General features: G+C 42.9%; 2 protein-coding genes across 3 annotated transcripts in view; one reads left to right on the top strand and one right to left on the bottom strand.

Moving 5' to 3' along the window:
• The window catches only part of LOC124278011 (phospholipid-transporting ATPase ABCA1-like), a 55,373-nt gene extending 40,288 nt beyond the window's left edge, over positions 1-15,085 (top strand). Inside the window, exons 46-50 of one of the 2 annotated variants that reach the window (XM_046713742.1) lie at positions 378-481; positions 1,457-1,549; positions 8,061-8,166; positions 12,567-12,704; positions 13,293-15,085. In XM_046713742.1, coding sequence (XP_046569698.1) covers positions 378-481; positions 1,457-1,549; positions 8,061-8,166; positions 12,567-12,704; positions 13,293-13,526 — 675 coding nt within the window. In that variant the 3' untranslated portion in view covers positions 13,527-15,085. Of the gene's footprint in view, positions 1-377; positions 482-1,456; positions 1,550-8,060; positions 8,185-12,566; positions 12,705-13,292 lie in introns of both variants that reach the window. The other variant, XM_046713741.1, reaches the window with a different exon arrangement.
• A 1,721-nt stretch (positions 15,086-16,806) lies between these two features.
• On the bottom strand, positions 16,807-26,657 carry LOC124277939 (tRNA wybutosine-synthesizing protein 3 homolog). The gene is made up of 7 exons (XM_046713657.1): positions 26,369-26,657; positions 24,629-24,706; positions 23,762-23,860; positions 23,393-23,464; positions 18,309-18,377; positions 17,763-17,827; positions 16,807-17,008 (listed from the first exon to the last, which is right to left on the bottom strand). The coding sequence occupies exons 1-7, from the start codon at positions 26,540-26,542 to the stop codon at positions 16,828-16,830; spliced, it is 738 nt and encodes a 245-aa protein (XP_046569613.1). The 5' UTR covers positions 26,543-26,657; the 3' UTR covers positions 16,807-16,827.
• Positions 26,658-27,897: the final 1,240 nt, after the last annotated feature.

Here is a 27,897-nt window from a genome sequence, read left to right as displayed (position 1 = left end):
CATCTTGAAATACCCAAACTTGGTCCTTCTTCAGATGTCACCATCTATGTCCCTGTTTGGGTTCTTGGACACACTTGACCCTAAGCATTTCATGCATGTTGTCAAAGGCAGCAAACTAGGGGATGGAATGGTCAGACTCTATGACTGCACAATGTAATAGAATGGGACATTCTTCCAGACTCATTTATTAATGTGTAAAACAATATTCAACTCCTTCTCTCACTGTCTTATGAGAAGGGCAGGCATGTGTGAAACCAAATTCAGTGAGTTAATTACACATGTGAAGGTGTTGATGTCCACAATTCTGATGTTATAAAGTTTCTGTATCATGGCTGGATTTGGATCATGAGGATTCAGTACTATTACCTCCCTTGCAGGATGAACCTACAACTGGTATGGACCCCGCCACCAGGAGGCTTGTGTGGAAGTGTATAACCAAGGCTGGACAGAATGGACAGTCCATTGTTCTGACTTCACACAGGTGAGTGGAGGAATGTTCACCCTAAATAACTCATATACACTGGAGTGCATGGATTGAAGAGTTAATCTTGATTTACCTGTGATGTAGACGACCTTGAAGGCCTTTTCCAACAAGATCTGCAATGTGTGTACACAAATCTTCACTTCAGAATAATTATTTATAAGATTTTTGTATTTATTTTAAGTCATTCTTAAGACTGAAAGAATCATTCAGGAAGGTCCAGTATCACACTGTCCCTCACAGGTACAGCTTGTTCAGCTTGACCTGAGCTACTCTACATATGCATGACCGGGGAGGTTAAATGGCACAAATGGCAGGTCGAGTTAACTTCATTAAATATGGGAGCAGATTATGTTATTCATGTTGCTGCTCGCTGCCTAAAAGCCCGAATCGGAAACATTAAACCACATGTAGCTTCTTTTTTAAGTTTAAAAGAAAGTTAGGACATTGCTGATGATTTGTCGACACTGAGATGTCAAACGGCGACCTTGTCTCGGCTGTTCGGACATGTTGACAATCGACTGACAAAGGTGCACCCCATCACAATAATAGACCCAGCCAGTTGTGACATGGTCACGCAATGCATTAGTATTCACTTGATCAGGTCAAGCTGAACAAGCTGTAGACACTGTTGAGAGTTTGGGTCAGAGTAGGTCCCTTGAGCTGCATAATGCCAGAGATATCTCAGATGAGGATAGACCGGGTGGACAGGTTCTGTGACTCAGCTCCTGCCTGTCTGTGCTCCGATGCCATGGACTGTTGCCCATGTCAGTCGCCAGAGTACCATCTCCAAAGCAAGACAGCTGGAAAATTGCTGACCAAAGTATTAAGCAACATTCACTCACTCGTTCCATACATGTGACTTGATGTTTGAGTTTGAGAAACAATTTGGTTACAACTTCATTGGGTAACTTTCTCATTTGAGTTTGTATCAAAGAAGTGTCCAAATTCAGTATGTGTTGAATCTGATTCCAGCATGGATGAATGTGATGCCCTGTGTTCCCGACTGGCCATCATGGTCAACGGCAGACTGATGTGTCTCGGCAGTGCCCAGCATCTCAAGTCGAAGTAAGTCAAGAATACACTCTGCATCAAAAACATGCTGCAGCAACAAAAATTCTGAAAAATTTAATAATGTTTTAAATTCTTTTTATTGGTGGTGTAAGTTTACTTGTTACAGGTTGTAAGACTTGATAAATTGAATATTACATTTCTATTTGCTCCATGTGTGGTTGCTTCCTTGACTTTATGAAACACACATTCTTTTTCAGAGAGATCGTCCTTGGGGTACATATTATGCATTTTCCGGCTGAAAAATGTCCTGTGACAGTTGTATCAATGTTTTTTTAATAAAAAGATTGTACAATAAATAAACTCTTTTATTTATTATACGGACCCTACCTCACGGAGTTACCTCCCTTAGCGCATGCGCACCAACTGGGTAGGCTCCTAGACCCGTATCATCATTCCTTCTGCTGTCACGGCCGTGAACAGACGTGTTTTGAGTAACCCATTCATGAGCGATGCACGGCGCTGTTAAAAGAGACTATGTCTGAGACACCACCTGTATGTATGGTCTTTATTTGTCTAAAACAAGAACAGTAAAGCTTTACAGTTGGTTGTTTCATAATTGTGACTTTGTATTAATACAAAATACGAACTTTCCCGTGGTTACATGACGTGTTGCTCTGCCATGGCGGGAAGTTTAGCGTGCCATGTGGTCGTAATATTGCGTTATTAAAACCAACTATTACTTTCGTGGTAACCTTCACGAAGTTTTCAATGTTTTCTACGTGTTTATATGCTGCTGGCCGCGTTAACTAACATGTTTGCGTGTTTGTTTCAGGCCTTTCATGCTGTTCGGTCTGTGAGGGGAGTATCCCCGGCCGACAGTCATATTTGCTGCGCGGGCCTGTCTGGAGAAGACAGGCCATGAGGCTGACTCCTGCACTATTTGTCTGGCCTTTTCCCCGGCCCAGAAGAGGCGGGCTGCCGACACCTTTGTTCTATCGCTGGAAATGCGCGTGAGGCGGGAGGGGGACCTGACGCAGGTTCCCCCGCTCTAAGTCCAAACGTGTGTCAAAAGGGAAAAAAAATCCCGTGGCCCTTCCCCTCTCCTGCCACTTCGAGTGGTTTTGACATGTCACTGATGGAGTCTATGTTTCAGCAGCAGATGGACTCGATGAAGTCCTTCGCTCGTGAGTCGGTTGGAGGTCTCCTCGCAGGAGTTCCTCACCCACCGGACGGGGCGGAGAGTCCGGGGTGGGATCGCCGGGCTCGGCTCGATCCCTCGGCCTTGAGGCGCCTGTAGATCCGTTGCCTCTGGCTTCGGATCCGGACGCCCGGCTGCTCCGGAGAGGGAGGTGCTCCCAGTCCCCTCGAGCTCGCTGCGGCCGCTGAGTATTCCTGGTATTCCGGTCCTGGCGCACACCCGCCCCATGAGAGCGGAGGCACCAGTTCTGCCTGGCCTGCCTCCAGCGTCGCCTCGGGACCGGGGTCCACGCACGCCGGCTGGCGCTGGCGTGGAGCAGTCTGTCTGTTCTTCCCTTCCTGTGGTTCCTAGCGTTAGGCAGTCCACCGGGTCGGGGTTAGGGTCCTCTTACGGAGGAGACTCCAGCCTCTGACTCGGGCTCGACGCCGAGGCAATGGAGCTTGGGAGGTCGAGGAGCATGACGGCGGCTTCGTTTTGCTTCTCGCCTGGCGGGAGGTCCGGGCAGAGAATTGCCGAGGGCCTACCCCAGGCAGCGGTGCCTGCTGGTTGCGTGGACTCCCGACTGAGTTCCGCTTTGCCTGGCGAGGGCGCTTGCCCCTAGGCAACCCTCACAGACGCAGCTCCGCAGATTCTGCCATCGTTGGTCTCGGACGTGGTCGATCCCCTCTTGTCTGGTGCCCGGTAAGGTTTGACTTACCTGAACTTCGTCGCGGCGCTACCAGCTTGGGGAGGATTCCCTGTTCGTTGTACCAAATGTTGACGAATGTGTTTTCACTTCCGCCGCCTGGGGGAGGCTCGGCTTCCTCCGGAGCAGCTCGCCGCTTCCTCGGCAAGGGCTTCACTCCACCTTTGCCTCGGGCATTCCCCTCGCGGCACGCTGCATCGGGACCTCAGGAGGTCTACCGGAACGCCATGCAGCAGGTGCGGTGGTGGTCCATGAGGCCTACCTCTCCTCGGGTTCAGAGGTCGGCCCTGAGGCGGAGGGGCATGCTGGCTAATGCACGCCGCGATGTCGTGCTGCTCCGCCAGCTTTTGGAAGTGCAGGCTCACCTCGCGACTCTTTGCGGTCTGCTGCGCCGACGGTGATGTGCGCAGTCATGGGGATCGCAGGCTGTGGCTGTCGACGTCTAGGTACTCGGCAGCAACACAGCAGACCTTGCTGGCCCTCCCTTCCCGCCTGGGAGCCGACTCCTCTTCCAGGGGCCCAGCAGGTCATACGGGGAGGCTGCCGCTGCAGCTACCTCCTTCAAGGACGACTCTAAGGCCTTGTTGGAGCACCCGCGGGTGTCTCGCCCTCGGCCCCGCGGCCACCTTCCTCCGCCGGGTGCAGCCTACACCCGAAGTCTGCCGGCTGGCTTCGCCGCTTGGTAGAGGTGGTGGCGGAGGAACAGGTCCGCCAGGGTAGGGGCAAGGAGCAGTCCTCGACTAGCTCCCAGCCTTTTCAAGGGCGCTGGGAGGTCTGCCCCCGACCTCCCGTTAACCCATCAGGCTGCCGCCAAGCCGCGGTGTCACGCCCAGTCAGCTCCGGGCTACTGGTCTCTACACGCGCTTCCTACCCCATATCCCAGTGGGAGGTCAGCCTCTCTCTATTCCTGCCAGAATGGGAGAAGGCTACCAACAACGCAGGTGCTGGCCACGGTCAGCATAGGCCATCTCCCACTGTGGAAGGCGGAGGTCCGCCCGACTTCACCGGGCATACGCCGTGACTCGTGCCGCTCATGTCGCCAGGGCGGACATATTGTGCTGACGGTTCAGGCTCTGCTGGACAAGTCCGCAATCGGCGCGATTCCACCACCGAGAGAACAGGCGGGATTTTATTCCATCGCACTTCCTCGTCCCGAAGAAAGACGGGCGGGTTCCATCCGATTCTCAACCTCAAGGGGTTGAATCGCGATGCTCAAGTACCATCCTTCAAGATGGAGACACTGCGCGCTTCGGTGATCTCATCTCAGTTCAGCCCGGCGATTGGCTCACGCCAATCGACCTAAAGGATGCTGATGATATCTGCATGTACCCATACATCCATCGTTCAAGCAGTACCTTCGGTCCTCTTACGACGGGATGTATTACCAATTCAGGGTGCTCCCTTTGGCATATCGACTGCCCCAAGGGTGTTCACCAAGCTCATGTTAGTCCCAGCTACCCTAGCTCGCTTCGCAAGGAAAGGCGTTGTTACCCTTTACCTAGACGACTGGTTGCTCGGAGCACTAACACAGCCAGCGAAGTCAAGATGCTACTCACACAGTGATAGACATTCTAACTCGACTGGGGTGGATCATCAACCTCAAGAAATCCGACCTGGTACCCACCCAGGACTTGGTTTTTCTTGGAGCGCTGATTCCAAACGAACAAGGATCTCGTTTCCTTGTCGCCCGACCGGGTCACCAGAGTTCGAGATGGTCTCTTCATTCCTCTCCCAGCCCCAGGCACCAGCACGGACTTGGCTCCGCCTCTACTGGGCCATATGGCGGCGACGCATCTCTGTAGTGTGGCGGGCGCGGTTGAGGATGCGTCCCATACAGCAAGCTTTGGCTGGGCTGTGGACTCACACGGAGGATCTGGAGCGCAGTCTCACAGTCCCCGAAAGTGGTTGACACCTCACCTTCAGTGGTGGACAAATGTCGGAATCTCACCAGGGGGTTCCCTTTGAAATCCCCGACGCCAGCTCTCACAGTTCAGACAGATGCGTCCCTCACGGGCTGGGGGCGTCTGGGCAGTCTGTCGGCTTCCGGACTCTGGTCCGAAGTCGGAAGCTCACCTTCACATCAACGTGTTGGAACTGAGAGCTGTGCGTTGGTATTCGATCGCTTCAGAGAGCATGTCCGTGGGCCAGGTAGTCCGTCTTCAGTTAGACAACCAGACGGCCATGTCGTACATCCTGAAGCAGGGAGGCACGGTGTCCCCAGCTCCTCCGGAAGCGCTGGGACTTTCTCCTCTGGAGCCGACCAGTACGCATTGTCAGGTACTCCCTGTTTATCTCCGGGCTGGAGAGCGCGCGAGCAGATGCGCCTCTCGCGGATCCTGGCCCCGCGACGCAGTGGATGCTCGACAGGCAGATATTCACAGTAATCTCTCAGTTGTGCGGGTCGCTCGAGGTGGATCTGTTTGCGTCCGGCGGACGATCAGACACCCGTGTTCTGCTCGGATACCGGACCCAGGCGTTGGCTGCGACGCCTTCCTGCTGGATTGGACGGGCAAAGTGCTCTGGGCGCTCCCCGCCGCTACCACTCATTCCCCGTGGTCCTTTCACAGCTGTCCACCCAGCCAGCTCGGCTACTTGTGCTACTGGCACCGCTTTGGCCGTCACAGAGCTGGTTTCGGTAATTCTCAGGTTTCTGGCTCAGCCTCCTGTTCTATTACCTTTGCGATCGGACATTCTCACTCAGAACGGAGCCCACCCAAATCCACGGATTCAGTGGGTGGCTTGGCCTCTGTCAGGTCTAACCTCGAGGCACGCTGGAATTCCTGCAGCAGTTGCAGACACAATTCTGGCTTCGAGGCGGATTCGAAAAACGCTCAGTACGAGGATAGGTGGTCCCGCTATATGCGCTGGTGTTCAGATAAGGGGATTGCAGATCCCTTTTCTGCGGATTTAGTCCGGTATTGGAGTTTTTGCAAGCTCGTTTGGAAGAAGGCCTGGCGGCTTTTCGACCATTCAAGCGCTACTCCACCGCTATTTCCACTTTTCACACCCCTGTCGATGGTGCTCTTCTGGGGCAGCACCCTCGTCGCATAGCGCTTTCGCTGGCGCTGGAACGGATTCGACCTGCTCTCAGGCGAACCAGTCCACCTTTGGGATTTGTCGATCGTGCTCGATTGGCTGTCCGGTCCCACTTTCTCACACCTATCGGCTATTTCCATTCAGTTGTTGACCTGGAAAGCTGTTTTTCTGGTGGCGGTAACATCTGGTCGAAGGGTCGGCGATTTACATGCTATGTCGTCCGACCCGGCGCTGACTGTGTTTCACACGGATCGTGTCAGTATTCGCCTCCCAGATACTTACCGACCGAAGGTCGATCACGCTTTCCATGTGACAGCTCCTATCGAACTTCCTACTCTTACCCAGCCTTCCACATCGGGACCACTCCTACGAGCACTCACCCGTTGGATGTCCGTAAGACGCTCAAAGTCTATCTCAAACGAACGCAGGGGATCCGTACGGGTACCCAGCTGTTCTGTTGTTACGGTGGCGGGAAGGCTGGTCTGCCAGCGAGCAAGCAGACTTTGTCTCGCTGGCTAGTATCGTGTATTTGTGCCGCTTATCAGGCTAAGGGCAAGCCTCCCCCTGAGGGGTTGAAGGCTCACTCGGTCAGGGCAGTAGCCGCATCAAAAGCTTTTGCATCGGCACTCCCCATTGAAGAGATCTGCTCCGCCGCTATTTGGAGCCGGCCAAGCACGTTTATACGCCATTATCAGCTCGATACGCATTCCCGTAATCGTGCAAACTTTGGCCGTACTGTTCTCTCCAGTGGACAGTGTCCTGCCACCCTGACCGAGTGAGTCTTGGTTTATTGGTTTGTTTTGACGCTACTGTACAATAAGATTCCATTATTGACATGTCTGCTAATGTGAGCTCACTCAGAGAACCTGTACCCCCTTTCGATTCTCTACGGAGTTACTGTATCGTTAGTGAGTGGTATTTTTGTTTTCCCCCTACGGTGCTCTCATGAAAGAAGCCACTTAGTGGGTCGGATTTCGTTGATATTCGCACTACGTGCAATGTCTCATTATGCTAGAGGTCGTCTTTGAGCACAAATCCTCCCTGTCAGTTCCCCTCCCATAATGCCTCTCGCGGAAGCGAAACTGGGTCGAGTGACAGGTGAGTGTTATGGCGTCTGTTCAATTTTTTTTCCATGATACGATCGCTATATTTTGAGTGTGCTTGGACAGAATTCCCTCCTCCCTGGCCTCCGGTCTTTGGGAGTCTGTGTTTATGCATAATATGTACCCCAAGGACGATCTCTCTGAAAAAGAATTAACCAAACCTGCAGAGGTTTTCAATTCTTTGAAGAGAGTCGTCCTTGGGGTAGGGCCTCCCACCTCCCCGCAATTCTGTTCACTGATAAGAATTCAGCAGAAGGAATGATGATACGGGTCTAGGAGCCTACCCAGTTGGTGCGCATGCGCCAAGGGAGGTAACTCCGTGAGGTAGGGTCCGTATAATAAATAAAAGAGTTTATTTATTGTACAATCTTTTTATTCAAAATACATTGATACAACTGTCACAGGACATTTTTCAGCCGGAAAATGCATAATATGTACCCCAAGGACGACTCTCTTCAAAGAATTGAAAACCTCTGCAGGTTTGGTTAAGTTGATAGACAAAGGTTGAATACAAAATTAAAAAAATAATGCTACCTGCTCCAGGTTCGGCGATGGCTACACAGTAACAATGCACATTCAGGGCTTGTCCAACAACCGCTTCAACATTGAACAAGCCTTCCTCAGCCGCTTCCCAGGCGCGACCATCAAGGTCAGTGTGGGTGCCCAGGTCAGTAGTGTTTTTATTATAATTTCTCTGTGGACCCTACGATGCTGTTTGCCTCCATGACCTCCGCTGGCTCTACTGACCACTACTCTGCACAATTCACAGTAAGACAAACCCTCCTAATACTCAAGAAATATGGCACAATGGTTGGAAGAATTTGGTAGCACAAAATTCAGGTTTTATAATGAAGACGTTCCAATGAATCCCTTCAGTCATGATGGAGAGGTTACCAGTATGGTTACATGGGTAATATGGCCTGCATGTTCATTGTGCTGGATCAAGTCAAATTCAGAGTTTAAAAAACGCATGAGAAAAAAATCTATATAAAACATTTACCACAAAGTGAAATGCAGTTTGATGCGGGATGAGTATGTTTTTTCATAAAAACGCACTTTACCGCATAGACCACAGTTTTACTACGACTTTGCTGCAATTCTCATGTATGGATAGTTAATTATAATTCAGGATCAGAATAGTTCGGGAGGCTTGTGAGGAAATTTGAAGGGTGTATAGTCAAGGGTGACACGGATGTATGTCACAGTGTTCACTGGTACCTTCATGCCATGTTTCTTGTCTTCCGGTATAAACCTACAAACTCCTACAGTGACACCTTCATACTCCAGAGAGTTCAGGTCCAAACAAGGGAGATAATCATATCGATATACAACTTCTTTATTACAATGAATGCAATGTTTTGGTGTAGGTACTAATAATCTTATCAAGCAAGTGAGACTTTTCTGTGTAGATACTAACACCATTATCACATGCTTGATAGCATTTTTGTATCTACACTGAAACATTGCAGTGATAAAGAAGTTGCACATCCATAGAACCATCTCTCTTGTTTTTCACACCAAATGTCACTCGATGGACTGTGAGGGTACCACTGTAGCATGATCACAATATATCAAAATAACAAATTCTTGCTGATGCATGCCTGTTTGTTATCTCAAATCTAAATTAATCAATGTTTGTCTTGTGTTCTACTTGATGTCACCCTGCAAGGCTACAATCACAAGATATACAAGACGTCAACTGAAAGTGGTTAAAAACAAATATATTCATTTATCATGAATATTGCAAGTATAATCTGTTCCAGACAAACAACTTGTCATGTGACTGGCAGAAGTAGTATATTTATTTAATAAAAATTAACTACATGTATTGTTTACATTCAAGTTCAAAGATATTTATCTTTGTAGTTATAAATCATCTTTAGGAATACATCATCAGGTTTTTATCTCACCTGAGAATATCAGAGAACCAAGTGTCTTATACAGATAGTTTTCAATCCTCACTTGATGAATCTCTTAGAATTTTTAATCAATCATTTTGAAGAACTCCCCTAGCTATTGTCCAAGTCCTCTTCCACACCACTTCACTCGTATCAGCGTTGTTTTTGTTTCTTCTGATGTTCTCTGAATTCATTGTGATCTTTGTATGATACAGTAAATGTGTTCCACCTTCTGACTTTCAAATCTGTTAGATGTTCTCTGAGAATTTCCTCTGAATGCTTTTGAAACTTTTATTATCTACTGATACCATTGTATATACATGTGAACTCTGTAGAATCCTGTGTAGTTGGTAACTGTTCAGAATCCAAGGCCATTTTCCACAAAGCGATTGATGCGCTAAGATCATAATTCCCATACTTTAACACTATGTTGCAACAATCGTAGTACTACAATCGCTTTGTGAAACAGGGTCATGTAGAATCCCCTAGAACTCCACTGAATCCTATAGAACTCTGTAGAACATAGCCGACCCAGCAGACCCCTATAGTAAAGAATTAGTACCAAGCTCTGTCTCTATATATACGTCACCACTCTCGGGTCAGTGTGAAAATTTGTAGCAGTTCTGTTAAATCCTATAGAACTCTGTAGAACTTAGTACACCTGGCAGACTCCTATAGAACTTGTACCAAGCCCTGCCCCTGTATCAATGTCATCACTCTTGAGTCAGTGTGAGGAATTGTAGTAGTTCTGATTATTTACTTAGTCAACTCCTGTCTTGTCTTAGGTGAACAGGGCACTGAGGCAGTCTAGAAGTTAAACTTTTTGATCATCACGTAAAAGACCCAGGTTCACACATGGGTACAATGTTTGAAGCCCATTTCTGGTGTCCCCTGCCATGTTTTTGCTGAAATATTGCTAAAAACAGCCTAAAACCAAACTCACTCACTCACTTAAGTGAACATTGTTAGTAAAGGCGACCTTTGAGGTCACCAGGACTAAAGGTCATAGTGAACCTCCTTGTCTGTCATCTATCTATCCATTCAGGTATCAGTCATCTTTAAGTATAAAACAACTTTATGCTGAAATCAGAATTGCTGTTGTCTGTATCATATGATACCAGTTTCACACTTGATAATAAGTTACCAATAGAGTTGAGTGTTCAGCGAGCTGTAAAAATACTTGTTATTAAAGACCTTTAATGTATCCTTCCAAGAATTATCTGGTTTATTCGGATTCAGTAAATGATCACTTTTGTTTCTAAATACATTTATTGAGTAAGCCCATTTGTTGATGTTCTGCAATGTTTGGTGTTTAATCATATTTACTTATGGCATCTAATCATATGTATATGCCTGACATACATAATATATGTCCGTACCATATGGCTAATACTTGTGGGTGTCAATACACATATATTGCTATAAACCAACACATTAATCACGCTAACTATTAAAACCCTAACCTGATCTCATATATAGTGAAATAATATGTGTTACAATTACTGTCATCGGTGTAAAAGATTGCAATGACTTTCAGCATTCTTTTTGTGTGATATTTTGGTACTTTATGAAGCAAGTGAACAATGATTGGACATAGGGGCAACGCCTGACAGAGCTGGACAAAGGGGCAATGCCTGACAGATTTAGACATAGGGTAACGCCTGACAGAGAAGGACCTGGGATGAAGTCTGATAGAGAATGTCCTGGGGGTGAAGTCTGATAGAGAATGTCCTGGGGGTGAAGTCTGACAGAGAATGTCCTGGGGGTGAAGTCTGACAGGGAGGACCTGGGGGTGAAGTCTGACAGAGAACGACCTGGGGGTGAAGTCTGACAGAAGGACATGGGGGTGAAGTCTGACAGGGAAGGACATGGGGGTGAAGTCTGACAGAAGGACCTGAGGGTGAAGTCTGACAGAGAAGGACCTGGGGGTGAAGTCTGACAGAGAAGGACATAGGGGTGAAATCGGACAGAGAAGGACCTGGGGGTGAAATTGGACAGAGAAGGACCTGGGGGTGAAGTCTGACAGAGAAGGACATGGTGGTGAAGTCTGACAGAGAAGGACATGGGGGTGAAGTCTGACAGAGAAGGACATGGGGGTGAAATCGGACAGAGAAGGACATTGTGGTGAAGTCATAAGTCATCATGTTGTTACCCTGTCTGTTTGTAGTTTGTTTGTTAGTTCCTAAATATATAACAGTTTTAATTCGGGTATCAAATATTGCTCTTAACATTTAATATTCAATGACAATAATTCAAATAGAATCCAATACACCTGTCAAAAGATAACACCCCTCCATCATATATTGTAATGCTAACATATATGTAATAAACCATAGTCATGAAATATACATTAGGATACTGAACATAAAAATATAACTGACCAATATGTATATGGTGATCAGAAGATCTAATCAATAAACCAAACCCTGTCCCAACCTATAGCCTGTCCTGACCCGTAAGCGACCAATGCCGACCTGTTGCAACCTTGACCTGATTTGTATCCGACCTGTCCCGACCTGTAGCAACCTTGACCTGATCTGTATCCACCCTGTCACAACCTATCACAATGTTGACCTGATCTGTAACAACCTGACCTGATCTGTATAATCATGTTTGTGGCCAAAACATGAAAGAACACCGAGAGAGTCTAAAAACTCCCATCATTTTGGGGAGGATCTAAGAAAATCTATAAATGTTTAGGATGGGTGAATGGTTGCAATAAATGGTGAATATTAACTGTTCCTAGTCTTGTTTTCTCATCTACAAAATCCAAAACTAAAACTAAGATTTTTCATCTGATCCATTGTTAGTGAAAACAAAGGCGATATTCTACAGAGCAATCTTGGTATTTGTACTAGTGTCATCAACATGGGTAGTACAATGATCACGCTGCAGCAGAATGAGCCCTTGGTTGGACAGGAGTCATTCATTGTAAAATAGCGTTTCTGCTTGTCCAATATATTATATTGGTTATAAAATATTCTAGTTAAATCCATTGGGTTGGCAAAGAGGGCAACACTGTTACCTGGTAAGCAGCCATGGATGTTTCAGGTATAGCCATGAATGACTTTCCCTGCTGTATAGCTGTTATAATGCCTGTACATGTTGTTTATGGTACACCCCTGATGATATTTGTGAAATATGACTCTAGGACCAGCACTCAAGTGTGCTTGAAGTTGGCATCCCACGGAACTCCACGAGTGTGTCAGAGCTGTTCTCCATCCTCCAAACAGCCCAGGACAAGAACCACATCACCAGATACTCCCTCTCTCAAACATCACTGGATACTGTAAGTATTGGCAATACTGATATTCCTCAAACAACTATGTCACAACAATGACAGCAACACTCTCCAGCACAGAAATGACAAAAATGGACATCACGTATCATGAGTTATTAATACTGGACTTAATTTCAAACATATTTGTGAAACAAGACATGCCATGATGGTCTGTTTTTAATATCAGAAACAAAATAAATTTTTAAAGATATAACAACCCTGAGGAGAACACTTATAAGACATGTATGTGAGACTACACTCTAGGATCTAGGAGACTACACTCTAGGATCTAGGAGACTACACTCTAGGATCTAGTGATAATCTTAAGCCTTAGGCCTGGATGCTATAGTGACAACAAGATGTGTAGCTTATATTCTTTACAGAAGCGGTAACAGTTCAAAATACAATTCAATTCAATTCAGTAACATCAACGGTTGAACAACCATCTCTAGTTATGTAGACGTAGGTGGAAACCTTGAAAGTACAGATAGTTTATAAGAAACTTTTAGTTTGAAGACTTTTACAAAGAGTGATCTAAGGAAAAGTCCTTTTTTTAAAACCATGCCTGCTTTAAGGCCTGAATTGATTTTGTTTCAGGTTTTTGTCAACTTCGCCCAAGACCAATCTGACAGCATCTCTGATAAGGATGACGTGTCCACATCTGATGGAGAGACCGGATCAAACCAGTCAGGAATACTTCCTGGACCATTCACCAATCAGACATACGCATACATGAACCCACAGTACATGGCGGACCCTAAAGACGAGCGGTTCTCATCGCAATACGCCGCGCCGCCAACCTTGCACATGCCTCCACAGGCATCTCCATGAAGGAAGGAAAAATTAACAAGGCCTTCCAAGACGAGGACAAGGTGTTTGACACAAGATTGTGATCAACAACAGCTATTCCAACAGATGACTGACTTAAATATTTTGTGAAAACCTGTTTTATCTTCAGACAAAATGTAACAGTTGTCATGTACAGCTGTATTTATCTGCCATGTAAAAGATGTGTACAGATTTTGTTTTTTATGATTGACATTTTGCACGATAATCATAAAACTGATATACATGTGTTTTAGCTACTAACTACATATCAAAGCAGAGACCAAACTTACCCGGTACACGAGTTGAAAGCTGGCGTAGTATGTAATAAAATAATAGAAAATATAATTCACTCCAATATACCCACCAGTAAATCTTGATGATAGACATGTGGGGTTTTCAATGTCACCTGAAATTTCAGGTATATAAACTTTATTGAAATATCATGTAGACCTTTATCAGCTCAGTGAACAAACTGGCATAATGTTTTGTGATATTGTCTCATAACAATGCAAATTTTTGTTTTATCATGTTTACAGCCTTCTCAGAGAGGACAATTATTTTATAGTATTCATATATTTTAGAAATCAATTTCTGTTGATTTCAAGATTTGACTAAGTATTTGTATGACAACATAAAAATGATCCAACCTTCATACTTTTTACATGACTTTTTTTATCATAACTTTCAGTTTCTCAGGATACAGCAGAGGAAGAAAACCTTCGATACCTTTGTATCAGCAACTTTTTAAATATCTGCTCCATGCAACAATTTCATTTTCTACTATGACCAAAGATTTTGTCATGAAATGTCTATATTTTATGTGAGAAAAAAACCCCAACTGTGTTGAAATAACTTTCAATTTCCTTCATATTTTTTAGCATTATGGATTTTGCACAGATGAGTACTTATAGTGGGGTTGGTAGCACATTTTGCAATGCTACATCCAATTCCAACAGCATTTGAAGGGTAAAATAATTGCTCAAAGCTTTATTTTTTTAAACTGTAGACTAAACATTGTAAAAGATGCTTGAATAATAGGGTGCAATACAATGTTTGTCTCGTAGAAACATCTGTCTATAGTTCAGTGTCACGTACCTTTCTCTTCCGTAACGTGATGTCCCGTTATGTTCTCATGTTATCCTTAAAATCTGTTGATCAATGATTTACAGGAAAGAATTGAGACAGTGTACTGTAACTTGTTTGAAGAGGATTGTCAACACATTGCATAATATGAAACAGCGCTGTTATCACTGTTCTGCAACGCTGTTTTTAACGTGTTGCTTTTTCATTACGATCTACTTGGCATGGAGCTAGAGAGTTGTCTTTCAATTGTTCAAAGCTCTTTACAGATATTATGTATCGTGACCAGAATCATCAACTATTGTGATGTGTATATATTATGTTGATACACTTATTTTGTGGACACAGGCTAATATGTAGTGATTATTTTATGACTTTCATATTTTCGATAACACAAGTATAGATAGATACAATATATTATTTTTTATATTTTTAACAAAATAATGTTTGTCTAAATAAACCATATATGATGCATCTTAAAATGTTTTTGGTGAATATGTGTAGACCATAATTGATAAAAAGAGACAGTTCCATCTCTGTGATACTTCAGGACGAGTGTTCCTGGTTCAGTGATGTCACTTCTGGAAGCAAGAAGAGTGAGTGAGTGAGTTCAGTTTTAGGCCGGACTCAGCAATATTCCAGCTTTATGGCGGCGGTCTGTAAATAATCAAGTCTGGACCAAACAATCCAGTGATCAACAGCATGAGCATCAAAATTCTAACCCAGACCTTCATGGGTTAGAAGCAAGAGGAACAAGATGCAAGGTCACATCTACCACTTCTGTGAAACACACACCACTCTGTGCTGACAGTCTTATTTGTTTGTTGTTTAACTCTGCCCTCAGCAATATTCCAAATATAGTCTGTAAATAATTAAGTCTTGACAATTCAATCCACTCACTTGGGATACAATGACATGTGTCAACCAAGTCAGTGATCGTGACCACCAGAACCTGTTACGTCACCTCCTACAACAACCACGTGAACGGGTGGACGGTGTTGTTACACTATCATGAGCTTATTATTGAGAAAAATGAGAACACCAGAAAGTTAGGCTACACATTATCATTAGAGCAGGGTTTTACCTTGACTCACAAACATAACGGTCCCGGGGACCCCCAATTATTAGATGTAAGAGTCTTTGCAGGCAATATGAGGGTGTAGAGAACCATATGCTTCGATAAGTTCTCTAGAGCCTGGAATGAATCATTGATCATATGGACTGGTGGATGAAATGAAACTCTGAAACAACCAAACACTTGGCAATGTCATACAAGTGTGGTTGGTATAATGAATAATATTGTGCGTCCTGAGGGACGCAGTGAATTTTTTTTTCTGCATCCATTCACTAATAATGGGTATAACAGACACTTCTCTGCCTCTACTGTCTCCACTGGTCCATCTTAAGATTTTCTTGTTGCCAAGAGGGCATAAAATTGTCATTGCATATATTTCAGAAGTTAAACAAGAAAAACTTGTGTCCAGGGACACAGATGCCCCCGCTGACATTCATAAGACATATAAAGATCAATAATTGAACAAAATTCACGAACAAGTTCAATAAACATCTATGCAACTATGAGATGCACACCTTTCGAGACCCATTGAAACACATGTATAAGCTTAATCAATTCTGTTGAGCAGTTTTTGTGGAGAAGTGAACAGACTTAATCCCCTATTTCACTATCAGAGAGAAATTCAACAAAATTTATCTAAGTTCAAATGTCTCTAAACATACAAAAAAACTATAAAATACAAAAACAAAATATGAGATGCACACCTTTAAAGTCTCTTTAAAAGACATATGTAAGCTAAATGTGTTTTGTGCAGTGGTTTTTAAGGAGAAGTGGATAAAGTACACCCCCTGCTGTATGGGATGAATAGAACCAAATTCAACTAAGTTCAAACATTTGTAGAAGTGACAAAATTAAGAAATTGGATGAACAAGGTATGAGATGCACACCTTCCCAATGAAACATGTAGACGCTCAATCAATTCTGTTGAGCAGCTTTTGTATAAGTTCATTGAATTCCACGCTTTTTGTGGAGAAGTGGATAGAGTACATTCCCTGTTTCGTACAGACGGAGGGTAACCCTATATGCCCCCAGCCATTTAAGGCGGGGGCATAAAAAGTGCAAAATATACATGTAACCATGGTAATATCAGAGCAACAACATCTGTTCCAAGAATGACAGTAACCTCAGTATGAAAGAAAACCTTTATTTTTACGTATCATCAAACAGAAAGCTTGGACTAATATCATCCTCGACAACATTTCTCCCTCCAACATCAGCATCACAAGGTGGCTGCTCTGCTGGGTCGGGTCTCGCCTTCCTGTTCCTTCTGTTCTTCTTCGTCTTCTCACTCTCTGGACGGGACAGCATGGCACTGACATTGTCATGAAACCTACAACCCAAATATGGTCATGGACAATAGCACTGGTTTAATATCTACATCAATCCTCATGACAAAATCTGAATGAACACGAATCTTCTGAATGAACCTGGTCAATTAAATTCGAAAATAGCACCAACAAAACCTTGCAGTGACAGGTTGGGTGGTTTGTTTGTTTGTTGTTTAACGCCACACTGAGCAATATTCCTGCTATATGACAGCAGTGTGTAAATAATCTGTTTGCACTAGACCATCCAGTGATCAACAGCATGATTATCAATCTATGCAATTGAGATACGATGATGTGTGTCAACCAAGTCATCGAGCCTGACCACCTGATCCCGTTAGTCACCTCTTAGGACAGCCATGGGTTACTGAAGATTAATTCTAACTCAGATCTTCACGGGTTTGCAGATATAGGAATTAACATGAAAGCTTTATAAGCTATGAGAGTGAACATCTCCACAAGCCATAATTCAAGTATACAGGAGATTTCAGTGGGACCAGTGATTTGTTGTGGCACTACTCCTATATTGTCTGCCTAAAGATCTGCTAGTTTTTATGCCACTAAAGTTTGAGTGAGTGAGTATGGTTTTACGCTTTTAGCAATATTCCAGCAATATCACGGCAATGTACACCAGAAGTGGGCTTCACACATTTAGACATGTGGGGAATCAGACCCAGGTCCTTTAGTGTGATGAGCCGACGTTTTAACCATTAGGCTACCCCGCCGCCAGGACATATGTTGGAGATGACGAACACCAACCTTTTTATTCTTGTCAAGTTCTCTTGCATCTTTGAATTGGCACAATCGGTAAGGAATTTTAAATACTGAAGCAAAGAAAACAAATATGTTTCACCAAGTGGTTGCAACCACAGAATGATAAGACACCAAGAAGCAAAGGATGAAACTGAAAGATCAAACATCTATAGCCAAACATTTTCTGTTTAGACTTCTTCATTTCAAAATGAGAATGTCAACAAAACAAACACGTTTGCCTTGAAAATTAGTATGTGAAGAGATTATCAGGACCTGACAATTTTAATGCTGTAAAAAGTGGTTAGCTTTTTTCCAAGCATAAGTATACAGTGATTAAATATCTTTTTGAATCATTACCTTGGTATGAAAGGTTAACTTCGTTAAACTACTTAAGGTGAAATACACATTCTTTATCAACTTATAATCAGAAAATAATGAAAAAGCTCCAAACATTTTTGATCAGGCTGTTAGCTAATCTGTAGTTCCTAAAGATTTTTCAATGACAACAGAAATGAAGGTTTTGCAAATGTAACAGAAAAGCAGACCACACACCTCATGTGACACCATCAACCTTCGATCCTTGGACAGCGGAACTTCCAGAGAATGAGTACTTCTCACTGCCTGTGGAGAGAGAGAGAGTATGAGTGAACGAGTGGACTGTTCTATACCACTGCCATATTTTCCCAATATTGTGAATCAAGTCTGAGCAAGCCAAACCAGTGGTTGACAGCACGAGCAACAAACCAATAAGGTACAAACAGCACAACAAATCTTCATAACACAAGTAATACAGAGTTCCTTGAGTACAATTACACATGAAGTGGCAATAGAAACAAAGGTATATTGGGCGGTAAGAAGGTATAAGCAAACTTACTGTTATTGTCCTGCCCTAAGAACCTCTGAGTAGGATAGGTTTACTTACTGTTATTATCTTGACCCAAGAGCCTCCCAGTAACATATGTCTAACTTACTTAAAATATCTTGCCCCAAGAGCCTCCCTGTAATATATGTCTAACTTACTTATAATATCTTGCCACAAGAGCCTCCCAGTAACAAGGGTTTAATATACTGCTATTATCTTGCCACGAGAGCCCAGTAACATGGGTTTAACTTACTGTTATTTTGTTGCCCGAAGAGTTTCCAAGTAACATGGGTTTAACTCATTATCTTGCCAAGAGAGCCTCCCAGTAACATGGGTTTAACTTACTCCTATTATCTTGCCACAAGAGCCTCCCAGTAACATGGGTTTAACTTACTGCTATTATCTTGCCATGAGAGCCTCCCGGTAACATGGGTTTAACTTACTGTTATTATCTTGCCATGAGAGCCTCCCAGTAACATGGGTTTAACTTACTGTTATTATCTTGCCATGAGAGCCTCCCAGTAACATGGGTTTAACTTACTGTTATTATCTTGCCACAAGAGCCTCCCAGTAACATGGGTTTAACTTACTGTTATTATCTTGCCACAAGAGCCTCCCAGTAACATGGGGTTTAACTTACTGCCACAAGAGCCTCCCAGTAACATGGGTTTAACTTACTGTTATTATCTTGCCACAAGAGCCTCCCAGTAACATGGGTTTAACTTACTGTTATTATCTTGCCACAAGAGCCTCCCAGTAACATGGGTTTAACTTACTGTTATTATCTTGCCATGAGAGCCTCCCAGTAACATGGGTTTAACTTACTGTTATTATCTTGCCACAAGAGCCTCCCAGTAACATGGGTTTAACTTACTGTTATTATCTTGCCACAAGAGCCTCCCAGTAACATGGGTTTAACTTACTGTTATTATCTTGCCACAAGAGCCTCCCAGTAACATGGGTTTAAGTTACTGTTATTATCTTGCCACAAGAGCCTCCCAGTAACATGGGTTTAACTTACTGTTATTATCTTGCCACAAGAGCCTCCCAGTAACATGGGTTTAACTTACTGTTGTTATCTTGCCACAAGAGCCTCCCAGTAACATGGGTTTAACTTACTGTTGTTATCTTGCCACAAGAGCCTCCCAGTAACATGGGTTTAACTTACTGTTATTATCTTGCCACAAGAGCCTCCCAGTAACATGGGTTTAACTTACTGTTATTATCTTGCCACAAGAGCCTCCCAGTAACATGAGTTTAACTTACTGTTGTTATCTTGCCACAAGAGCCTCCCAGTAACATGGGTTTAACTTACTGTTATTATCTTGCCACAAGAGCCTCCCAGTAACATGAGTTTAACTTACTGTTGTTATCTTGCCACAAGAGCCTCCCAGTAACATGGGTTTAACTTACTGTTATTATCTTGCCACAAGAGCCTCCCAGTAACATGGGTTTAACTTACTGCTATTATCTTGCCACAAGAGCCTCCCAGTAACATGGGTTTAACTTACTGTTATTATCTTGCCACAAGAGCCTCCCAGTAACATGGGTTTAACTTACTGTTATTATCTTGCCACAAGAGCCTCCCAGTAACATGGGTTTAACTTACTGTTATTATCTTGCCACAAGAGCCTCCCAGTAACATGGGTTTAACTTACTGTTATTATCTTGCCACAAGAGCCTCCCAGTAACATGGGTTTAAGTTATTATCTTACAGTTATTATCTTATCTAAGCCACAAGAGCCTCCCAGTAAACATGGTTTTAACTTACAGTGTTATTATCCGGAAGAGCCTCCCAGTAACATGGGTCTAAGTTACTGTTATTATCTTGCCACAAGAGCCTCCCAGTAACATGGGTTTAACTTACTGTTATTATCTTGCCACAAGAGCCTCCCAGTAAGATGGGTTTAAGGTCGTGTTATTATCTTGCCACAAGAGCCTCCCAGTAAGATGGGTTAACTTACTGTAATTATCTTGCCCCAAGAGCCGATGGTGATTTTGTTGCCCTAAGAGTTTCCCAGTAACATGGGTTAAACTCACTCTTATTATCTTGCCACAAGAGCCTCCCTGTAACATGGGTTTAACTTACTGTTATTATCTTGCTGCAAGAGCATCCCAGTAACATGGGTCTAAGTTACTGTTATAATCTTGCCACAAGAGCCTCCCAGTAACATGGGTTTAACTTACTGTTATTATCTTGCCACAAGAGCCTCCCAGTAACATGGGTTTAACTTACTGTTATTATCTTGCCACAAGAGCCTCCCAGTAACATGGGTTTAACTTACTGTTATAATCTTGCTGCAAGAGCCTCCCAGTAACATGGGTTTAACTTACTGTTATTATCTTGCCATGAGAGCCTCCCAGTAACATGGGTTTAACTTACTGTTATAATCTTGCCACAAGAGCCTCCCAGTAACATGGGTTTAACTTACTGTTATAATCTTGCTGCAAGAGCCTCCCAGTAACATGGGTTTAACTTACTGTTATTATCTTGCTGCAAGAGCCTCCCAGTAACATGGGTCTAAGTTACTGTTATAATCTTGCCACAAGAGCCTCCCAGTAACATGGGTTTAACTTACTGTTATAATCTTGCTGCAAGAGCCTCCCAGTAACATGGGTTTAACTTACTGTTATAATCTTGCCACAAGAGCCTCCCAGTAACATGGGTTTAACTTACTGTTATTATCTTGCCACAAGAGCCTCCCAGTAACATGGGTTTAACTTACTGTTATTATCTTGCCACAAGAGCCTCCCAGTAACATGGGTTTAACTTACTGTTATTATCTTGCCACAAGAGCCTCCCAGTAACATGGGTTTAACTTACTGTTATTATCTTGCCACAAGAGCCTCCCAGTAACATGGGTTTATACTGTTACTGTTATTATCTTGCACAAGAGCCTCCCAGTAACATGGGTTTAACTTACTGTTATTATCTTGCCACAAGAGCCTCCCAGTAACATGGGTTTAACTTACTGTTATTATCTTGCCACAAGAGCCTCCCAGTAACATGGGTCTAAGTTACTGTTATTATCTTGCCACAAGAGCCTCCCAGTAACATGGGTTTAACTTACTGTTATTATCTTGCCACAAGAGCCTCCCAGTAACATGGGTTTAACTTACTGTTATTATCTTGCCACAAGAGCCTCCCTGTAACATGGGTTTAACTTACTGTTATTATCTTGCCACAAGAGCCTCCCAGTAACATGGGTTTAACTTACTGTTATTATCTTGCCACAAGAGCCTCCCAGTAACATGGGTTTAACTTACTGTTATTTCTTGCCGGAAGAGCCTCCCAGTAACATGGGTCTAAGTTACTGTTATAATCTTGCCAAGAGCGCCTCCCAGTAACATGGGTTTACTTACTACTATTATTTCTTGCATGGGAAGAGCCAAGAGCCTCCCAGTAACATGGGTCTAAGTTACTGTTATTATCTTGCCAAGAGAGCCTCCCAGTAACATGGGTTTAAGTTACTGTTATTATCTTGCCACAAGAGCCTCCCAGTAACATGGGTTTAACTTACTCCTATTATCTTGCCACAAGAGCCTCCCAGTAACATGGGTCTAAGTTACTGTTATAATCTTGCCAAGAGCCTCCCAGTAACATGGGTTTAACTTACTCCTATTATCTTGCCACAAGAGCCTCCCAGTAACATGGGTTTAACTTACTGTTATTATCTTGCCACAAGAGCCTCCCAGTAACATGGGTTTAACTTACTGTTATTATCTTGCCACAAGAGCCTCCCGGTAACATGGGTTTAACTTACTGTTATTATCTTGCCACAAGAGCCTCCCAGTAACATGGGTTTAAGTTAGTGTTATTATCTTGCCACAAGAGCCTCCCAGTAACATGGGTTTAACTTACTGTTATTATCTTGCCACAAGAGCCTCCCAGTAACATGGGTTTAACTTACTGTTATTATCTTGCCACAAGAGCCTCCCAGTAACATGGGTTTAACTTACTGTTATTATCTTGCCACAAGAGCCTCCCAGTAACATGGGTCTAAGAACTTACTGTTATTATCTTGCCACAAGAGCCTCCCAGTAACATGGGTTTAACTTACTGTTGTTATCTTGCCACAAGAGCCTCCCAGTAACATGGGTTTAACTTACTGTTATTATCTTGCCACAAGAGCCTCCCAGTAACATGGGTTTAACTTACTGTTGTTATCTTGCCACAAGAGCCTCCCAGTAACATGGGTTTAAGTTACTGTTATTATCTTGCCACAAGAGCCTCCCAGTAACATGGGTTTAACTTACTGTTATTATCTTGCCACAAGAGCCTCCCAGTAACATGGGTTTAACTTACTGTTATTATCTTGCCACAAGAGCCTCCCAGTAACATGGGTTTAACTAACTGTTGTTATCTTGCCACAAGAGCCTCCCAGTAACATGGGTTTAACTTACTGTTATTATCTTGCCACAAGAGCCTCCCAGTAACATGGGTTTAACTTACTGTTATTATCTTGCCACAAGAGCCTCCCAGTAACATGGGTTTAACTTACTGTTATTATCTTGCCACAAGAGCCTCCCAGTAACATGGGTTTAACCAGTATCTTGCCACAAGACATGGGTTTAACTTACTGTTATTATCTGCCACAAGAGCCTCCTGTAACATGGGTTTAACTTACTGTTATTATCTTGCCACAAGAGCCTCCCAGTAACATGGGTTTAAGTTACTGTTATTATCTTGCCACAAGAGCCTCCCAGTAACATGGGTTTAAGGTAGTGTTATTATCTTGCCACAAGAGCCTCCCAGTAAGATGGGTTAACTTACTGTAATTATCTTGCCCCGAGAGCCGATGGTGATCCCTGAGTTTCGGAACCCTGAAGCAACTGCACAGGCATGCTGATAAAGAAAACATACACCACAGTCACACTTCCATACAATGTTGATATCAATCAGATATTAACTGTTTATTCTAATCAGTTACTACAGCTGGAATTCCTTTATCTGTTATTGTATGACACAATACATTTCTCATGGTTTTGAAATAATTTCCGGGTTTTTCCTTTTTCTAAAACACACACAGTGTCACTAACATCATAAATCGTATCTTTGACTTTGAAAGAAGTGTATCATTATTAACATTGATTATCTTCCTGCCATTATGTGATATCCTGATTTTTTAAAACAAGATCTCACCAGACTCTGGGCATCTTCCACTGACCGGCACTGGACATGGAGCACCAGGGGCTCGAACTTGAACACAGCATCCCCATCCAGGCTTCCCAGGCTGCTCACCTGCACAGAACATCATATAGCATCAGGACAACATGGCCTGCTGGTGTACATAGCTCTAGTCCACTAGTGGTCCCCTTACAGGACCATGCCACCTGTTGAAATATCTCTCACTTTTCTTAGCATTCATCAAAGAGACTGATTCAGTGATGCCGTCTAAGACATCTTCCTCTTGGTGATACCAATGGTTGCTTTCAAAAATGCAGTGTTCAAAACGGCAGATACAGTTTTCAAAGCTGTGTTCATATGTTTCTGACATGATCAAAGGGACACAACTCTGCACAGAGACTTGACAACTGGACCATCTGTGCCTGTCATTCACACACCTTTGGCAATGTGGACACTTATGAATGCCCCTTCACAAAAATCAAGATAATGATGAGAACTAACAGGCAATTAAACTGTCAATAAAGAGCAGTTTCAGCTCAACCAAAGAAGAATAGTAACTGTGTCAGATAAGAGCCAGGTATTTTCCTTGTCTTGAGATTTATGTTAAGGTTTTTAAAACTATTTAATAATTCATACTGTATTGGAAATCAATTTAAATCGTATTTCAATCATTAGATCATCCATTATCTGCTATAAAACTAAAAGCGAAAATCATGAGTACTAGACCTCATGAAAAAGCAGCTGTATATTTCTCATGTTACTTGGGAAAAACAGGATGATTACTGCATGTTCCTAAACATTGTAAGCATGATAAGGGTGGCAGAAAATATTTCTGTCCAAACATTGAAATCTAATTAACAGTATATAGAAGAAATGCATTACCACTTCTTCTGGTTGGACAACATCATGAGAGGTAAACAGCCATTTACAGCCTTTCTTCTTCACTCGGTTCCCTGTATCCTATGTCAACAGAAAATGACAAAATGTGATGGTCATCCTGAAGATCTTACAATGTTAAAAATTATCATAACCATTAGATAAGTCCCAAAAACACTGATAATAGCATGGTATTAAATATAATAATATCTAATCATTAATTTTATAATATCGAATGATTGTTGTTATAGGTACCATCTGTTTTGTCAGCTATATTGAGGTAGAATGTCAAAACATTGTTCAGTGGGTAGGTGATGTTTTTCCTGGTTGTTGCTTTCATTTTTTGGAAAAGAAATGGGAACTTGTTATGCAAAAGTACAGCGACAGATTTGACTAAAAGCATCAAGAATAGTAACTTGTCTTTCCAAAGAAAAAGTAGGAGGTATGAGTATAGGACCATTGGACTCATTCAGTCGTCAAAATTGTGTGGATGGGCTAGTATCATACTCTTTTTATTCCTGTTTATTTGGTGTTTAGCTTTCATGACAAACGTATATATCCTAATACAGGGGTTGGTTAGCTGTTTGAAAGCAGAGTAAATTCAACCTATGCTGTTCAAGATCAGTGAAGTTCTGAGTTAGAATAGGTCTTCAACAATCCATCAGTCAGAGACGTAACGTGTACGCGAGACGGCCTATCGTCTCATGTACGCGAGATGGGTGCGCTCCACGGTACTGACTGAAGCGCTTGTCCGTAATTAATTCAATCACCGTGGACCAACTCGAGTGGGTGCGAACACGGCGCGAGGTGATTAAAGCGTCCCGTTAAATCCCCAAGCCTGGTGGTTACTTGACAGTCGTGAATAAACAGCTAGGTTTCTCGACCTCGGATTTCACGCTTTCGTCATTTGCTCTTTTACATTTATCTGAGAATGAGTGCTGAAGAAATTACAAAGGATGAACCTTGTATTCTGCAAGTTGTACAGTTTATTGTTTAATTCTGTCTAACATCAGTTTGATCACTCGATCGATCTTGTCTACAACAGCTGACCGAGAGATTCTAGGCCACAAACACGCCAGTCACTTCTATGCGAGACGGTTCACACAGTTTTTAAGAAAGTAAACATGTTTCAACACGATAACAAACGGGTGTGCGTTGGTGTGCTTCCAAAGCTGCATATATATTTTGAATCTGCGATGAATGAGCTTTCAAAAAATACTAAATGTAAGTTTCTGAAAAATATGCACATATGTGAAATTCACTGTTCAATATCGTCAAATACTGCTTAAATTTTGCACTTTTTTGTCAACATTTGACTATTTAAAGTTTTCTTTTTACGTTTTCATTCGTGTCAATCAATAACTTGAACACCTATCAATGACTGTAGCAAATTTTATTTCATTATTTTCGTAAATAACACTTTTAGACGCGTTTTTGTGTGACATGCTGAATTTCCCTGTCTGTGATCAGGCAGTCATGCGAATGAGTGACCCCCTCTGAGGTAGTCACTTGTACGCGTAACGGGGGATCGTCTCGCGTACACGTTACGTCCTCTACTGATCCATGCTTGTGTAGTGATTACTAATACTAGATGAGGGTGGTCGGCGATCACCACACTTGTAAGACTCTTTGAATTGGTTGATGCACGATGTCAATCATTTGTTTGTGTGGCACAGACTCTATTATTTACAGACCGTCGTTATATAGCTGGAAACAGATGGACGAGGCGTAAAACAAGAAACAAACCTGTTCAAACATGAGTATTCTTCCTGAACACGAGCTGGTTGTGAAATAGTTGGACTGTTCATTTATCAACTTGACAAGATGAGCAATCGGGGCGTCGATAGATCCCTTCCTGCTCAAGTCTAGTCCGTCAAAACAACTTTCTCTCTGTTTATCAAATGATTCTGAAGACATCATGCATCTTCGCAATCCACATGCCCACGGTTTTCGCTTGCCAGCCACGCATGAAAATAGAGTTACTTCCCTTGAATAACTCCCTGCAGCGTTCAGAACGATGTTAAGAGCTTAACGTCTACCGATGTCACCGAAAAAGGACCAGCGTCACAAACGAACCAGGACATTTTTGTGAAAACGTAACAATGATTTCTTTTTTCTGGATAGTTAAACCATATACTGATTCTGTGTTTAGGTTTAATTCATATGTGTACAAGGACAGGGGTGCAGTAGAATATGGCCATAGACAATGTGAAGAAAATGTCCCGAAGCTTCATTTTGAGATATTTGACGTTGGCGAACATGTACCCTTACTAATATAAATCCGTAGAGATTTAGTTCATGTATTATAAAACATTTCCTGTATTATATTGTTAAGCTATTCTGTCCATATCTTTGCGCAACATGGTCTTTGTCACAATGCCAGGGTGACAACTTCAGTAGGAGTGGAAACATCAGACTGTCTGTCCTTTGGACACCCTGCATCACACGCCGGGTGGTAGACACAACAACTTCCTCTACACAAGAGAAGGCCCTTCTGGAACAAATAATAGTACTCACCTACCCACACTCCCACTCACCAACTCACTCACTCACTAACGGTACGAGATCATCTGAAAGTAAGCCTCAACAAATCACGCGTTGTGAAAGTCCTTGTGTGGATAGCGAGTCAGGAGCGGTCCTCAAAGTACCTCACAATATCTGTAAGCAGAAGAAAATGGGAATCGGGTGATCATGGTAACGTGATGTCCTGCATCCTTGCTTATCTTTTCAGTTACTATTTTTGTCAGGTCCAGACCCAGAGGGTGGCTTGAATTAGCTGGAATATTGTTGCCTGTGTATAAGACATTCACTCACACACGGTGCTGAAAAAGATTTTTAGTGTTCTCGAGAAGGCTAATTTTGTCTGGATTCTGAATATCTCAGAAGAAACCATTGTATATTTGTATTACATCGGAAAACTCAATGATAGATCTCAATGAATAACATTTGCTGACTTCCCAGCTAACACAAAAATGTTTTAAAAACATCCCAAAAACATTTCGTGAAATGTTCCAGAAACATTTTTTTAAATGTTTTATTCACGTGATTTTGTATGGTTCCAAAACTATAAGGTTTTTAAAATGTTTTCCTGAAATGTTTTTTCGAGATGTTTTGGAAATGGTTAAAAATAATGTTTTAGTCACGTGATTTTGTATGGTTCCAGAAATGTTTTAGAAACATTTTCAGAAACATTTGGCTATAATGTTTTCAAAATGTTCTCGCGAAATTGTTAGCAAATGTTTTCAAAAAATGTTATATTCACGTGAATTTAAAAA

This window comes from Haliotis rubra, unplaced genomic scaffold (genome assembly GCF_003918875.1).
Source record: "Haliotis rubra isolate DU_JTF1 unplaced genomic scaffold, ASM391887v1 Scf23, whole genome shotgun sequence".
Classification (NCBI taxonomy): Eukaryota; Metazoa; Mollusca; class Gastropoda; order Lepetellida; family Haliotidae; genus Haliotis; species Haliotis rubra.
The sequence above is the reverse complement of the archived record's forward strand: the minus strand, read 5'-3'. Positions and strand labels throughout refer to the sequence as shown.